The sequence below is a fragment of the Arachis hypogaea genome, chromosome 11, assembly GCF_003086295.3.
Source record: "Arachis hypogaea cultivar Tifrunner chromosome 11, arahy.Tifrunner.gnm2.J5K5, whole genome shotgun sequence".
In the NCBI taxonomy this organism is placed as follows: Eukaryota; Viridiplantae; Streptophyta; class Magnoliopsida; order Fabales; family Fabaceae; genus Arachis; species Arachis hypogaea.
Window position 1 is genome coordinate 147,459,017 of NC_092046.1, and position 18,306 is coordinate 147,477,322.

Below are 18,306 nucleotides of genomic sequence, written 5' to 3' on the forward strand. Positions count from 1 at the left end.
GCGCACAAGAGGCGCGTCTCCCCCACGATCAGCCGACCCGACGACAACGCACAAACGAAAACATCACGCGCCACTAATGGCCCTTACGACCATCACTGACGCGTCGGGGGCACTGTTACGGCCTGGCCCAAATCCACGCGGGTCGACCCGACCCGAGCTCTCGCCGGCCCAGTAAGGCGCCCTCTACCCGACCTGGACACGCGTCCCGTACGGCTTGCACACAGCCGAAGGACAGCGTCCTCAAGGATATGGGCCTGACCACTGAAGGGGCCCACTACTGACATATATATAAGGGGGAGAGCCAGTACGTCGCATTCCACACATCACTCTCTCCGCCTGCACATATTCTGACAAGAGCGTCGGAGTGTCTTTGCAGGTGGCACCCCCCCCTTTTATCTGAAGTGCTCGGGACCTCGTCCACCCGGAACCTGGAAACCACGACCAGACGAGCCTTTCCATCATCCGAAGCATTGACCTCAGGACCCTGACTCGAATCGTCCGGTACCCGACTTACCGAACACCATCATTTTTAAAATTTATTACCAAAATATCATTCTTTTCAAACTATTTATTCAAATGTTATATTTTTTAGAAGAGATCCTCTCAATTATTTTTAATAATTGAAAGAGTAAAGTATGATCTTTTATCATTAATTTTATAAATAAGATAAAAAATAATAAAAAATTAGAGATCACATTTTACGCGCTCAATTTTTTTCCTAATTAAAAAGTGCATCCGAGAAGTGCTTCTAATTAACAAAGAAAACGCTAACCTATAAAACAATCACGATACAAGTGGTGATGAAGCATAACCAAATCTTAAATCCTTTTTTTTTTTTTCTCATTTGATAAAATCTTTAATATTTATTATAAAAAAAGTTAGTATTAATTTTTTAATTTATAATAAAAATTAAATATTTAGATATAATTTATTTTATAAAACTTATAATTCTATAATATTATTAGAGAAAATTCCACTCTCCTCATTTACGAGATGCTAAAATGACATTCCCCTCTCCTCTATTTTATAAATGTACATTTTCCTTCCTAGTCCCTTCTAACTTTTAAAAAACCTCCTCTTTAATCTATTTTAAATTTTTTGTGTTAACTAATATTAACTTTATCCATTTTTTAACAAAAAATAAATTATTTTTTAAAAAAATACCCATTAGCAAAAATTTTATTTTTTATCATTAAATTTTACTTACCAAAATACCTTTTAATAAGTTTTTTTTATAGATTAAATTGTATTTTTACCAAAATACTTTTAAAAAAATTAATAATTAAATTATTTTTTTCTAAGAGACCTACCCTTCAATAATTTTTTAATTATTAAATTATGATTTTACCAAAATTTTTGTTAACAATTAATTTTATATTTTACTATTAATTTTTTGATATCAATATATATTATTTTAATATTAAATAAAAAAATCTTACTACTGTTAATATGTATAAAAATTAATATATATTGATATTGAAAAATAATCTTACTAAAATTTTTTATTTAATGTTAAAATAATATATATAGATATCGAAAAATTAATAGTAAAATATAAAAAAATTATTAACAAAAATTTTGGTAAAATTATAATTTAATAATTAAAAAATTATTAAAAGGTATTTTTGAAAAAAAAATATAATTATTAAATTTTTTTAAAAATATAATTTAATCAATAAAAGAATAATTTATTAAAGAATATTTTGGTAAGCAAAATTTAATAATAAAAAATAAAATTTTTGTTAATGGGTATTTTTTTTAAAAAATAATTTATTTTTTCTTAAAAAATGGATAAAGTTAACATTAATTAACTCAAATAGTTTAAAATGGATTAAAGAAGAGATTTTTAAAAGTTAGAAGGGAGGAGAATGTACATTTATAAAATAGAGGAGAGGAGAGTGTCATTTTAGCATCTCGCAGGGGAGGGGAGGGGAATTTTCTCATATTATTAAGAATAAAAGTACTAATTATTTCGATTATAATTTTCACCGAAAGATAATTACATATCAATATATAATGACTGCTTATTTAGATTAAAGGATTCTCTATGTTTGCCACACTCTGGGTCTTTATCATATCAGCAAGGATAGAATAATGATATGATATCTACTCCGTTTTTATTTATTTTTAACTTAATAAGCCTTATTTATTTATTTAATTATTTATTAACCTTGAAGGACACATGGAACCAACTTTTTGAAGGGGAAACTGGGGGCGTAACGAGAAGGATTCGGATTCTTGAAACCTCAACAATAAGAAAGACAAAAGAGGGGGAGAAAAAAAGAAAGGTGTGTGAGGCGTCCAATCAATAATATTCGAAAAGTTTAAACATGCTTATGAACAGGTTTGGAACATTTCGTACTAACTAAATAATACTGTCTGTAAACTTTAGTTATTAAAAAAATAAGTATGTGCTAATAAATTTGAGATTTTATTAATTATTAAATCAATGAAAAGTTTTCAGTATTATTGTGGTGGACAAAAGAGGATTCGATATAATCCTTATTAGTTTTCAAACTAGCACTAGCACCCTTGCAACTTTTAAAGTAATATTTTTCATAAAATATATAATTATTTAGTCTAAATATAATCAGCAAAGAACGTACTACTTAGTACTTAAGGAATAAATTTAAAATTCGAAACAATTTTGGTTATGTTTTTAAAGTTTTTACCCAAGATGAATAGACCATAGTTGTTTAAGCAATCAATTGAATGGTACGCCGGTAGATATAAAAATGTAACTTATATAAAAAAGTAAACTACTAAATTAATTATTGTGTATTTGTATAAATACATAGGTTACTTTATTACATATTTTATATTTTTAATACGTATTTTATATTTTATTATATTTTTTATTCTGAAATATATCGTTGATTGTGAGTAATAATTAGACTTTAGAAAATGAAATCGGAGATAGTGATAAAGGTGACAGAAATGACTTTATGTCGGTTCTAAGACAACAAATATAAATACTTACAAGAGACTTAGATGTTTAAGTTAACAAGAGTTTAAATAAGATAAGTGTAAAATAAATTAAAAAATATATGAAATATTGAAATTTATAGAAAAAAATGACAACTTAATCAACTATAGAGATGATCTTATATAAAAGTAAGTGATTTCTTCTCTTACTTTATAAAAAATTAATTCACGTTGAATTAGTTATTGTTCTAAAAATAATAACTGAAGTAGTGGGAGGAGAGTTAAAACTTACTGTCCAAGTCAGGTCGAACCCAGATCATAGGACCCGAGCTCATTCTGGTCTGGGCCGGGTAAGTGAACCTATGCCTTTGGATACCTTATCTAGACTTGGACTAATGATTCGGATGTGGACCCTTTTGAGTATCATGATATCATTTTCTTTTTTTTTTTTTTTAATTTTAAGCTTAATAAAGAGATACATAAATAATCAACTTGGGTTTGTCGAATGGTCAGCTCACTCGTCCGCTTAAACAAATATCGGGGGTTCGAATCCCGCCTTGTGCATGCAGCAACCCATTGGCCAGCGACAGACCCTTAAATGGAGCTCAGATCCGCGACAGATTAGTCCTTGACCTGTCGAGTTGGGAATACCGTGGCAACCAAAAAAAAAAAAGAGATACATAAAAAATTATATCTCTAACATATTTTCTTAAATAAAAAATTCTTTTTGGATTTGTTTAAATTAAATTTTTGTATAGGTTTTTTTTTTTTATCTTATATTATTCTTTTTAGTAGCCATGCATAAAGTGTAGTTTTAGTTAGGTCAAGTAATTACTTCCACCGTACACACCCCCGGTTCTAAAATGCAATGATTAAGGCATGAAGACTAAAAGCACTTTCGTAGATTCTGAAATAGGATGAGTGGTGTTGTTGACATGCACACCCGTGTGTTGGTATTTCCTATCACACCTTGTGCTGGAAAAAGCAGCATCCCTTCTGGCCCACTCTCCACCTTCAATTTAGCTTTTAGTTTTGACTTTTCTTAATCCTATTTTGAATCAATCAACAATTGGAACGCGTTGGATCCAGAAACACGTAACAATGTAACTGCCCTACGTTGCCGTAATTTGCTTATTGCTTTCAAACGAGAGAGCATTCTTATATTTGGATCGTTTGAAAAGAAGAAAAAATTACAAAATGAAACTTTACTTTTTAAAAATCATGATTGACTTATTTAGTTATTAGAACTAAGATTAAAGATACAATTAATGTTAATTATAATGTGTTCCTGTGTGGAAGATATCTCCGAGGTATAGCTCGTTCTGTCGATACTTGAACTAGTTTTTCTTGGAGTGTGAAGGTGAGGAACGTCGTCTCTTTGTGAGGGTGGCGACGTTGGGCAACTGTAAAGGGACTCCAAGGCTCAAGTAAGTAAGGGTTTGAGTGTATTCAGAATTAGAATAGAACGAAATGTGTACCTGTGACTTTGTTGGTCATCAGTATATATTGAGCTTTCAGTTGAGCGATTATTCGTGTTATCTTGACTGAGTCTTTTGATGATGTTGCGGTATTTAGTGGTTTAGTTAGAGAGATTTATGAGGGAAGTTATCTCATTTAGTGGGATCTGATTCCGAATTTGTTGTGGTGGCCAGTCTTAGGTAACGGATCATAACCCCAAATTTGACCTGTTTTGCAGAGCCGAGCTATAACAGGTCGAGCTTTTGTATAGGTCGGAGGAATTAGATATTGTGGGAGCCCCAAGGTCGACTTGTTTGTTGCGAAATTTTGAAAAATAGGTCAAGATTGGTGTTTTTGGTGGTAACTTAATAAAAAATGTTTTGGAGGAAAGAGAAACTGTTGGGAAAGGCATTCGTAGTTAATGTTGCCTTGGAAAGAGTAACGGTTGCAAGCGTGGTCCGTCTGATCTGTGGAGGTGCTCTTGTGATCTACCGCTGTGGGTGTTTGAGGTTTTAACTTGCTCCCTGAGAGAATGCTTAGTAGGCTAGTGGGTGGATTTTGCTCGACCTTTGGTTGCCCAGTTCTGTTTTACTTCTTCTGTGCATTTCTCGAAGATGAGCAGGAACGGTGAGTAATTATTCTTTTCCTCTTCTTCCCTCTCTGTTTTCTTTTACTGATTTTAGGGATGGATAAGGGGAAAAGTGTTGTGGTGGGGAAAAGGGTTAGTGGTCGAGGGAAAAAACAAGCGGTTGACGAGAAAGATAAAGTAGTTGAAGAGGTTTTTGTTTGAGACCCTAATGATTCCTTTTCCTGGGTATCTGGTTCAGTGAAGAAATGGCATTCTGTTTTTTATGATGATCGTAGCATTTTTCAATTGGGTTCGCCGGCTTTGTGGGTTGGAGGTGGTAGTGACATTAGTCTTAAATTCTTGCAATGTAATGCTGTTGATCGTGTGTATCACCGTGGCGAGGGGTTTGAACATTTCTTCATGTATAGTTGCGTATTCGTCGAATTGGGTATGAGATTTCCTTTTTCTTAGTTTGAGTGTGGGGTGTTGATGCAGTTGAAGTGTGCCCCTTCGCAATTACATCCCAATTCATGGGCGTTTGTTAGGGCCTTTGAGGTTTTTATGGGTTGTTTAGAGATAGAGCCATCATTAGAGGTATTTTTCGCCTTATTTCAGTGTAAAGGGGTGAAGAGAGGTCGTTGGTTGAATCTGTCGAGTGCCCCTGGTCGTGCGATTTTCAGTTCGTATAAGTCTTCGTATAAGGGTTTCAAATCGATGTTCCTAAAAGTTGGTGTTGCTGAGAATGATTATCCATGGTATGTTGATGAGTGTTTCTTAGAGGAATTTCCTTTATTCTGGGTTCCGAGACCTAGGCAGATATTAGGTATGGATAGGATGGAATATAGGAACGAAATGGTTGTAGAATTCCTTGTTAACCATATATCCTCATCTGACTTGTTGTCTGTGGTGGAACTGTTAGAGTTGGAGTCGGATAGAGACGCGTTGGTGGTATATATAGGTAACGGTTTTGTGTATTTTGTATTGGTTTGTTTCTTTAGTGTCTGATATTTTGTTGTTTGTATTTGTAGTGGAGAAAGCACCGAGGGTAACTTCTAGTAGCTTGCGAGCCTTTTTTCGGACAAAGAACGTTGAAAAACAAGGCTCAAGTAGTCATACTATGACGGAGAAGGGTGCTGAGGTTGACCAACCTGCAAAGAAGGTTAGTTTTAAGCGAAAGAAGGTGGAAGAGAAATAGGAAAAGACTTTCAACGTGGTTGAGGGTAAGCTTGGTGTGTGGGGGGTGGGGGGGATGTCGATTTGGAACAAGTGAGGAGGTTCATTGGGAATCAGAAAGCTCTTCATGGTTATAAGGGGGGTGAAGATTTGAATTCTTTATGGAGTGAGGATTTCCCTGTGTCTATGGTGGCTGATGCTTACTGCCAAAACCCTGCGGACGTTAAGCTCGTCCAAGATACTGGTGATACTGGTGTTTGCCAGTATCTTTAGGTATAAGTTTTGTGTTTGTATTTTCTGATATTTGATACTTGGTGATCTGGCTGAGTTGTCGTTTGTTGTTTTAGGTGATAGGAGCTCGGTTAATGTCTATTGGTTGAACTCAGGAGCTGAAGCACACACGGGATGGGTTTGACAAGGCCACGATTGACCAATTGATGCAGGAGAACCTAGATAAGAGTAACAAGCTCCAATCTGCTCTTGATTTGGATTTTTTGTAGGAGAAATTGACTGCTGCTGAAAATGCTGAAAAGAAACCTAAAGGGGATAAAGCTGCCTTAGAGGCAAGATTGGTGGTACTTGGTACTGAGAAAAAACAGCTCGAGGTTGCTAAAGAGGATCATGGTCTTGAAATGTTCGCTGCCGGGTTTGATAGGGCGGTGGAGCAGGCTAGACTTCTTGCTCCTGAGGTAGATTTATCAGCAATGGATCCATGCAAGGTTGTTGTCGAGGGTGAGCTGGTGGAAGACGAAGATAATGATGGAAAAGGGGAGGGTGAAAATTCGGACAATTGAGTAGTTATATGTTGCTATTGTTTGCTTTATGTATGATGTTTGAATTTTATGGCTTGTAGCCAAGGATTGTATTGACGCACTTTGCTTTCTGATGGCTTACTTAGCCAAAAATATTTTTCTTCGTTTACTATTCGTTTTGGTATTGATGTATGCATATGTTGGGATTTCTGGCTTATAGCCAAAAAGACTGTTTTGATATGGTTAGCTTTTGGAATTGTTGGTTTATACTGTTGACTTGTTTTGATTTTCCTCGACCAGGTCAAGCTCGGTTCTTCTGCTTTTGATGTTGTCGCATCATTGATATTCTCGGTTCTGGGAGATTGTAGTGAGATTTCAACAGGCAGCATGACATCACATCCGTATACCAGCCTGAAAGGAGTTTTTTTTGTTGATGATTGCTCTGTTGTATTATAACCCCATAGGACTTTTGGGATGAGCTCGGCCCATTCTCTTTTGGAGTCTTCGAGTTTTTTCCTGAGTTCCTGCAGGATAATCTTATTGGCAGCCTCAGCTAAACCATTAGTTTGTGGGTGTTCTACAGATGAGAATTGTTGAACTATTTTGAAATTTTGTAAGAAAGTGGTAAACTTTTGGTCTATGAATTGTCTACCATTGTCGGTTATAATGGAATGAGGAATATCATATCTGCAAAGTATGTTTTTCCATACAAAAGATATCATTTTTTGAAAGTTATTTTTGCTAATGGGATTGCCTCTATCCATTTTGTAAAATAATCAATAGCAATAATTAAAAATTTAACCTGCCCTGGTGCTGGAGGAAAGGGTCCGAGGATGTCTAGCCTCCCATTTGTTGAAGGGCCATCTTACCTATGATGAATGCAACTGTTCGGCTGGGTTGTGGATGATTGGAAAATGACGTTGGCAATGGTCACAGTGTTGAACCTTATATATGCAATCTTGTTGTAACGTCGGCCAATAGTAACCGGCTCGAAGATTTTGGAAGCTAAACTTCGTCCTCCTATGTGGGTTCCAGAGACACCTTCGTGAACTTCGTCCATTGCTAACTTAGCATCTGCCGTGTTTAGGCATTTAAGAAGAGGCCTTGTGAAACCTCGCTTGTATAGCTCGGAACCGAACAGTGTGTAGAAACTTGCTCTTCTTTTGAACTTCCTTTCATTTTGAATGCCATTAGGTATGTCACCTGTTTGTAAATAACGTATAAAACGCGTTCGCCAGTCTTCTTCCTGTGAAATACTTGACATTTCTGTTAGCATAACACTAGGTTCATTAAGTGTTAGTTGAGATAATATAGGTTTTTTAGTTTGACTTCTGGTTGTTGCCAATTTTGAAAGGATATCTGCCCTATCATTTTGTTCCCGAGGTATATGAAAAATTTCAAATTTTTGAAAACCATTGACAAGATCATTAACAATTGCACTATACTTTTTCAACAGTGGATCTTTTACCTGAAAGTTACCTGTTACCTGCTGCAACACGTGTAAAGAGTCATATTTGACGCTTAGTTGTGTTACACCTATTGTGTGGGCTAGCCTTAATCCTGCTATGAGTGCTTCATACTCTCCTTGATTGTTGCTAGCATGGAAGGTAAATTGTATAGATTGTTCTAGGGCTGTCTCTTTCTCGTCTTCAAGTAATATCCCTGCTCCTGAGCCCTTGTTGTTTGAGGCTTCGTCAACGTATAGCGTCCAAGTATTTGCGGTCGGACCAGGCTCGTCTACCGTGATCTCTGCAACGAAGTCTACCAGTGCTTGGGACTTCAAGGCTCCTCACGATTGGTATTGGATGTCGTATTCAGATAGTTCAATTGACCATTTGATTAATCTTCCAGCAAGCTCTGGCTTCGTCAAAATTTTTCGGAGGGGTTGTTCTGTTCTGACAATGATGGTATGACTCTGGAAGTAATGTCACAAACGTCTGGCCGTTGTTACTAAGGTCAGAGCAAGCTTTTCTAGTTTTGGATATCTAACCTCGGGATGTTGGAGGGATTTGCTGACGAAGTATACTGAGTGTTGTTGTTTTCTTGTTTCTGTTACCAAGACAGAACTAATAGCATGATTAGTAACAGATAAGTATAGATATAACGTTTTACCTAACTCTGGTGTTTGAAGTATGGGTGGCTCTGATAGTATTGTCTTGAGCTCGGTGAATGCTTCCTCGCACTCCTTGGTCCATTCGAATCTTTCTTGTTTGCCCAAGGGCTTGAAGAAGTGACGTGATCGGTGAGCTACACATGGTAAAAACCTGGCTAATGCTGCTAGCCGACCAGTTAATTGTTGGACCTCTTTGACCGTCTTTGGGCTTCTCATGTTTAGAATTGCCTGACATTTGTCAGGGTTGGCTTCAATACCTCGGCACGTGAGTATGAAGCCGAGGAATTTTTCCCTTTGCACTTGAAAAGCGCATTTCTCAGAATTTAGTTTCATGTTGTATATTCGAAGGTGTTGGAATATTTCCTTTAAGTCATTGATGTGGTTTGCTGCATGCAGTGTCTTTTCCACCATGTCATCAACATAGACCTCTATGTTACGGCCAATTTGGTTTGAAAAGATCTTGTCCATGAGTCTTTGATATGTTGCACCTGCATTTTTGAGTCCGAATGGCATAACCTTATAACAGAAATTTTCATTGTCAATAATAAAAGCAGTCTTATCCTGGTCGGCTGAATACAATAGTATTTGGTTATAACCAGAATAGGCATCCATAAAGTTTAAACATTGGAAACTGGAAGAGCTGTCAACTAGTTTATCATTGCATGGGAGGGGGTATCCGTTCTTTGGACAGACCTTATTAAGGTCTGTGTAGTCCACACACATCCTCCACTTACCGTTGTTTTTTTTTTACCATTACCACGTTGACTAACCAGGTAGAGTATCTGAGCTCTCTTATGAATCCAGCGTTGAGGAGCTTCCGAGTTTCCTCTAAGGAAGCTGCCCTTTTATCCGTGCCGAGATGTCTTTTTTTTCTGAGCTATAGGTCGGATAGACATAATGACTGCCAACTTGTGACAGATGATGTTGGGATCTATTCCTGGCATGTCTACCGGAGTCAATGAAAATAGATCGACGTTTTGCCTTAATAGCTCGGCCAGTTGTTAGCGTACTTCATTTTCCAGTGCATTGCCGAGGTATGTATATTTGCTTTCCTCGGCTGTTATTTGAACCTTTGTGAGGTCATCTGTAGGCATCGGTCGTTCTTGATGGTTGGTCTGAGGATCTAAGTCGGCCAACGGAAGTAATTGTTCCGAGTTATATACTGCTTGGACATACTGTTGCTCAGACTGTCTTGAGTATTTGGCCCTTAGGATGGCATTATAGCACTGCCTGGCTTCTCTCTGGTCTCCATGAATTGTTACGACCTTATTTTCCTGCGAAAGGAACTTAACACACAAGTGCACAGTGGAAATAATGGCATTGAAAGCATTCAAAGAAGGTCTGCCTAGAATTATGTTGTAAGGACTTCTACAATCAACAACTAGATATTGTATGTCTATAGTGTTACAGTCAAGATAGTTTCCAAGTGTGGGTTGTAACCAGATATAACCTCGGATAGGAACCCGCTCACCTGAGAAACCTACCAGTTCCCCGGATGATGGTTGGAGGGATTTGTCACTTAGCTTCATTTTCTGAAATGTTGAGTAGAATAGTACGTCTGTGCTACTCCCTGGATCCATTTGGATTCTCTTGACCAATGGCTCTCCAACCTGTGCTACTTTCTGGTTCCATTAGTCCTTGGGAAGAAATGAGATCTCTAGTTTGTGTGGGCTGACGGGTTGAGACGAGGTTGATCCCGTCACTGACATCATAGCTCGGTAGGATCTCTTTCTAGCCGAGCTCGTGCATCATCCTCCTCCAAAACCACCAGAAATACAATTTATTATTCTACGGGGTGGATTAGCATCTTCATCTACATTTTCCCCCTTATCTCGGGGATTGTCGGTTGTTTTTGAGTGTTGGCTGAGGTCGTCTGTATTCCGCTTTCTTTCCCGGGTATCGATGTATTTGTCTAGTAGGCCTTGTCGGGCTAGTTTTTCAAGAAGGTCTTTTGCTATAGCGCAGTCATCTGTTGTATGTCCATATTTCTGATGAAAGTTGCAATTTTGTACTTGTCTACATATCACTGGTCCTGGTATGTGCCCGCTTTGTTCGGGGGTTTGATAAGTTTCAAGTGTAGGATGTCTCTGATGATGTTTTCTCTCTTGGCATTGAGGGGAGTATAGCTGTCGAACTTAGGAGTAAGTTTGAATGATCTCTGGTCTGTCCTGCTATTCGGGTGTTTGTTCTGCCTCTCGTCTTCTTTGTTCAAGGCGGGCTTCTCCGCTCTTTGAAGTGTTCGGAATTCTTCAATCTCAATTTGAGTTGTTACCTTTTCTCAGAATTTGGCCAGGGTTTTTGGTTTTGTTACGACTACGGTCTCCTAGAATTTTCCGGGACAGAGGCCACTTTTCAGGGCGTGAAGGTGGACTTCTGGGTTTAGGTTGGGTATTTCATTGGTCGCTTCAGCGAATCTGGTCATGTAGTCCTTCAGGTTTTCATGCGGCCCTTGATTTATAGTGCTCAGGTAGTTGGAATTGTGCACGTATATTTTGGATGCGGTGAAGTGGTTGACAAATTGGTCGGCCAATTCATCGAAGTTCGAGATGGAGCCTTCTGGGAGGTTGGAGAACCAAATCAAGGCAACTCCATCTAGGAAGTTGGGAAAAGTTCGGCATAAGATTGGGTCGTATTCTTTATTCATAAACATCATTGTATAGAATTTTGTGACATGGATGTTTGGGTCACCTATTCCTACATAGGGTTTTAGAGTTGTTGGTAGGATGAAGTTTTTGGGTATCTCAAAGCTCATGATTTCCTTCGTGAAGGGGTTGGTTATTTTGGTGGTTGTTTTCGAGGGATTAGGTATAGTGTGCTTCGCCTCCAATGTGTGTTCATCATTGTCATCTTTGTTTTTAGCGTTCTTTTGCTCCCCTCTTTTACTTTGACTGGTCTGTTTTTGACGTAAGAGTTCGGCCATTTTAAGATTCTCTACCGTGAGTGCTTCATTGATGGCCAACAGCTCGGCCGAATTAGGATTTGAAGGAGCATGGCTGTGAGCGTCCGCCATGTGCTGTGACCTGCAAGGAAAAGAAGAGAGGAAAGCACAGAAAATGAAAAAAGTAGTGGGGTTAGAAAATTGGGCCCACGGTGGGTGCCAAATGTTCCTGTGTGGAAGATATCTCCGAGGTATAGCTCGTTCTGCCAATACATGAAATAGCTTTCATTGGAGTGTGAAGGTGAGGAACGTCGTCTCTTTGTGAGGGCGGCGGCGTTGGAGACCTGGAAAGGGACTCCAACGCTCAAGTAAGTAAGGGTTTGAGTGTATTCAGAACTAGAATAGCACAAAATGTGTACCTGTGACTTTGTTGGTCATCGGTATATATTGAGCTTTCAATGGAGCGGTTATTCGTGTTATCTTGACTGAGTCTTTTGATGATGTTGCGGTGTTTAGTGGTTTAGTTGGAGAGATTTATGTGGGAAGTTATCTCATTTAGTGGGATCTGATTCTGAGTTTGTTGTGGTGGGCCAGTCTTAGGTAACGGATCATAATGATAATATACCCTTCTTTCAGCCGATTTTTGGTGATTTTAACCGATTGTCGATTCAAACTTGTATCAAAATTTTAGTTTGGAGAGCAGATACGACTCTTCTAAAAAAGAGTGAACTTAACCCAAGAATTACTTAATAAAAATGTTGAAGTAAATTATGTCAAAATACTAGTGGTAAATTTATGATGAATAAAGGACCGCAAGTAAATGAATAAGTAAAAAAAAAGTTTTGAATAAATGATAGTGTAAAACTTGAGTTTCAAGGAGAATAAAATAACAACACAAAATATAAAGACACGAAAGAAAATGGATTAAATATAAAACAAAAGGAAATAAATTAGAAGTTAACTTCTAACACTCATATGCACTTGCACTCCATGCTCTTCTGTTATGTTACTGATGAGACTGAGAATTGTTATGAATTTGTGTGATGATTTAGGGTTGTTGATTGAAGTTCCTGAGTCTTTTTTATTTTATCTTATTTATAGGTTGCAAGAATGGACTTGCTCCTGAACAATCTGACCACGACCTGGTTCCTCATTTTTCTCAGGTCATGACCTTGTCTTGACTCTAAAGAATCTTTATTGTGATAGTGACACCTCTATGTCTTATCTTGCCTGGTCCTTTAAGTTCCACGTTCTCATATTGTGTCCGCTGTAAGGGAGAAAAATAAAGCTACGACAATTAGGGGAATTAATGATGAATTAGTCTCCAATAATGAGGAGCAGCTGGCACTCAATGAAGAAAAGGAGTTAGTTATGCAAAGTGGACAGATGGCGCAAAATCCACTAATTCAGGAAGTGAGAAAAGGAAAGAGGGAAAGAACTTTTAATAGGAGGCTGGAGGAGTTTGTTGCGTAACAAACTTGTGGTAATTGGTCATCTCTCTCTTACTTTCTCCGATTCTCTCTGAACCTCTCTGTACCTTCTCTAAAATCATTCTGATTTTTCTTTCTCCCTTTCCCAGGACATTGCTGAATCTTGGAAGCTATCCTGCGATTCTCCTCGATTATTATACCGCTTTATTATCTTTTGCTTACTTTTACAATGACTACCTTTTAATAATTCCTTTATGTCCTGTTTCATTGAAGAGCTGCATAACCCTTTTCCATTACAGTACTTTCATTTCTTTTTTTTAAGTCATTATAAAAGTCAGTTGCATCATACCCTACTATTTGGTGCTTTGACCATGGCAGTCGCGGATAACACACATATGAAGGGCATGGAGGCTGACATAAAAAAATTATTTCAGATGTTAGAGGATGTGATAGATGAAAACCGTGCGAAGCGAGCCCGCGTTACTGAGTTGTCTGACTCCAAGTTCGATGCTATCCAGGCCTCCATCGCACAACTCATTAACCAGGAATCCTCTATGCATCAGCATCCGCCTCATGGGTCGAGCTCGAGTTATGAACATACTCGGAATGCGCAACCGCATCGTAGGGTGAACTTTGATCTTCCCAAGTTCGATGGCACAGACGCATTGGGATGGATATTCTTTGTTGATCAGTACTTTGAATTTTATCGTGTGCCAAAGGAGGAACAAATCGGGATTGCCACGATTCACATGTCAGGGATGGTGATACCTTGGTTTCAAATGTCACAACGTACCACGCCATTTCGCTCTTGGAATCAGCTGAAACGAGCGATTGAAATTGAGTTTGGGCCTTCTATGTTCGAATCTCCTCGCGAGATTTTGTTTAAGCTACAACAGAGTGGCTCGGTTACTGAATACTATTATGAATTTGTGGCTCTGGCAAATCGCACCAACGTCGAGCCCCCGGATGCCCTACGGGACTGCTTCATCAATGGGATGAAACTTGATGTGCGACGAGAAGTTAAAGCACAGTGCCCTCCTTCATTAATGAGAGCTATCAGTTTAGCTCGCCTCTACGAGGATAAATTTGCCACCAACACTAAACCATCACATGGTCCATCAATCTCTTGTCCGCCACTCCAACCACAAAACTCCAACAGAACCCCACCCAGACAACCTTTACCACCTCTATTACCTACACCGCCTCTGAGAACTCTACCAAACCCCAATCGTAACCAAGTCAAGTGACTCACCTCAGCTAGGGGTGTTCGCGGTGCGGTTTGGATCGGTTTTAAGAGAAAAAAGTCATCCGATCCGAACGTTTAATTTATGTGCGGTGCGGTTTGGATTGGATGGACTTTATTTGGAAATCCAATCTGATCCGATCCGATTACAAGCGATTTGGATCGGTTTGGAACCGAAGTTTTTTAAATATAAAAAATAATAACTTAATTTATAGAGTTGATAACCTGTCCAACAATCCAACATCGTAATAAAACGTAAATTCCATAAAACATTATAAAGCAACATGTCCAAATATCGAACAATCCAATTATCCAACAGCAAGTCTTGAATAACAATTATTCAACATAAAAATAACTAAACAAGTCTCAACAACATAAAATTAAATAACATAACAAAGTCTTAATAAAAACATAACATAAAAAACTCCAAGCTGAGAAAACATAACAACATAACAAAGTCTTCAAAAGACTCCTCAAGGTGAATTGGCAATGAATTGGCTCGAAATCAATTTTGTGCACAAATCAAAGCTTCAACAGTTTTTGGGGTAAGAGAGCTTCTATATTGATTAAGCACTCTACCTCCAGTGCTAAAGGCAGATTCAGAAGCAACCGTTGACACCGGCATAGCTAGAAAATAAGAATAGTGGACGAAGTAGCACTAGTAAATCCTGGGTCACTGCTTTGAACATCCTGTGATAACCAAAATCAGTTTATGTTATTTTAATATTTTTTCAAATAATCAACATATTGAATTGTTACTAACATAAACATTCCAAAATAAGAATATTACCTCAGGATATGAAGCTGACATTGTTGACCTTCAAATTAAAAGTTAAAATCAACTGAACAAATATAAAATCTGCAAAAGTACAACAAAAAATTTAATATAACAGATTCTCAAAGATAACAATAATAGATTGTCAAAAATAACAAATTTAACATAATAGATTGTCAAAGTAAAAAGAACAGATTGACTTCAAATTCAATACATTAACAGAAATAGAGAAGAAAAACTGTTTCTTTTTATTTTTAATAAAAATGTCATCAAGAAAATAGAGTTGGTGGTGGTTCGTAGATATTATTATTACAACTATGGTTTGAACATCAAAGACACATATAATGTTGATCATCATATAAAAAAATAAAAATAAAAACTCACCGAGAAGAGGAGGCGGCAACGATGTCGAACAGGAGCGGCGGATGGCGTCGGCAACTTGGCATGTGATGGTGAGAGTGAGTGAGGTCTGAGGTGTGTGTGAGTCTGTGACGCTGAGATACGGTGAGAGACTGAGAATCTGAGAGTGAGTGAGAGTGAAGTGTTGTGAGTACTGAGTTGGGTTTCTTTCTTTAGGTGATGCTGTTAGGGTTTGTGTTTCTTTGTGGGAAAGGGAAAATGGGGAATGATTGAATGAGTGTGTGCAATGCAGCGCTATGGGTGATTGGGTCTGGGCTTGGTGGGGGGAAATTAAGGAAAATGGACTAAGGAACTAAGGCCTAAGGGAGTATGGGTTGCCGCTGTATGGCCGTATGCCACTATGCCATATGGGTAATTGGGTATTATTATTATTATTATTATTATTATTATTATTATTATTATTATTATTATTATTATATACGGTTCGGTTCGGTTGTGCAGAGTGGAACTGCAAACCGAACCGAACCGCAATAAAACTGATCCAAAATCCAAAAAAATCCAAAATTGAGCGGTTTAAAACGGTTTTCAGTTTGGATCGGTGCAATTTTGCAGTTTTTTTTGGACCGGTTTGGATGTGAACACCCCTAACCTCAGCTGAGATTCAAAATAGACGTGATAAAGGTCTGTGCTATTGGTGTGATGAAAAATATTTTCCTGGCCACAAATGCCCACATAAGCATTTGATGTTGCTTCAGCTGGAGGAGGATGAGGAATAGGCTATAGAGGAACCTACGACTGCTATTGCTACAGTTCGAGAGTTGTTGCCACAATTGGATTAGCAGGTGGTTGATCACCATCTGTCTTACAATGCAATGAATGGCAATTCTGGCCCCGTTACCATTCGCATCAAAGCATTCATTAATGGGGTGGAAATCCAAGCTTTGATTGATGGTGGGAGTTCCGACAGTTTCATACAACCCAGAATCGCCCAATTTTTGAACTTACCAGTGCAACCAGCACCTGGGTTTAGAGTTATGGTGGGTAATTTTGATATGATGACAGTAGAGGGGTGTATTCCTACTTTGGAGGTAACAATGCAAGGGATTAAGGTGGATATTCCTGAAGTTTATGTACTACATGTTGCCAGGGGTGATTTGGTTATTGGAACGACTTGTTTAAAAACATTAAAGGCCCATATCGTCGACTATGATTCTTTATTTATCAGGTTTCTTCATGATGGAAAGTTTGTGACAGTTTTTGGGGACAAATCTCACATGCCAGCTCTGGATCAATTCCATCATATTAAGCGAATGGTCCACACCAATGCAATTGCTGAAGCATTTACCATTCAAGTTCATAAGACAACTGCTGCAGGTGGTGATTCTATGCAACTACCCCAGGATATCAGGCCAGATTTGGCTGCATTACTGCAGTCTTATTCGAAGGTGTTTGCTCAACCTACTGGCCTATCACCGCTGAGGGACCACGATAATTGCATTCCTCTAGTTGCAGGAGCCACTCCAGTTAAAGTTCGTTCATATCGCTACCCACACAGTCAAAAGGCCTAAATTGAAGAGATGGTGCGGCAAATGTTGGATGACAACATCATTCGACCTAGTAAGAGTCCTTTTTCTTCTCCGATATTATTAGTTAAAAAGAAAGATGGAACTTGGCGATTTTGTACGAATTATAGGGCTTTGAATAACATCACTATAAGGACTGCTTTCTGATACCAACTGTTGATGAACTCTTGGATGAACTGTTTGGTGCTACTGTGTTTTCTAAATTGGACTTAAGGTTTGGTTATCATCAAATCTTGGTGCATCCTGCGGATAGACACAAGACGGCATTTAGGACCCACCAAGGGCACTATGAATGGCTAGTAATGCCATTTGGATTGACGAATGCGCCAGCTACATTTCAAAGCCTAATGAATGACATTTTCCGCCCTTACTTGCGGAAGTTTGTTTTAGTGTTTTTCGATGATATTCTTGTTTATAGTCCTTCCTAGAATTCTCATCTCCAGCACCTTGAGACAGTATTGCAAGTGCTGCAAAGGGAAACTGTATTTGCCAAGTTGTCAAAATGTTTATTTGGTGTGATAGAGATGGATTACTTAGGCCACACGATCTTGGGTAATGGTGTCCATATGGAGAAGGACAAGGTGCAGGCGATCTTGGATTGGCAGAAGCCACAGAATCTGAAGTAGTTACGCGGATTCTTGGGCCTTACGGGGTATTATCGACGATTCATCAAAGGTTACGCTTCTATGGCAGCCCCCCCTCGCTGATTTATTAAAGAAGGACAGTTTTCAGTGGAGTGATAAGGCTGAAAGAGCATTGCAGGAACTCAAAGCTGCTGTTACTTCTAAACCTGTCCTGGCACTACCGAATTTTTTGTTACCATTTGTAATTGAATGTGATGCTTCAGGCGTGGGGATTGGAGCAGTTCTGTCCCAAGGGAAGCATCCAATTGCTTATTTCTCCAAAAAATTGGGTCCTACGATGCAGTGTCAGTCAGCGTATACTAGAGAATTTTATGCGATCACAGAGACCGTAGCCAAGTTCCGGCACTACCTGTTGGGTAAGCGATTCATTATCAAAACAGATCAGCAAAGCCTTAAGGCATTAT

At 38.3% G+C, this 18,306-nt stretch overlaps 1 protein-coding gene across 1 annotated transcript; it reads right to left on the minus strand.

Moving 5' to 3' along the window:
• Window positions 1-7,741: 7,741 nt before the first annotated feature.
• LOC140176290 (uncharacterized) lies at window positions 7,742-9,601 on the minus strand. Its single transcript, XM_072206235.1, has 3 exons — window positions 8,989-9,601; window positions 8,356-8,661; window positions 7,742-8,142 (listed from the first exon to the last, which is right to left on the minus strand). Exons 1-3 carry the CDS (start codon window positions 9,599-9,601, stop codon window positions 7,742-7,744), a joined length of 1,320 nt encoding a protein of 439 aa, XP_072062336.1.
• Between the last annotated feature and the right edge of the window lie 8,705 nt (window positions 9,602-18,306).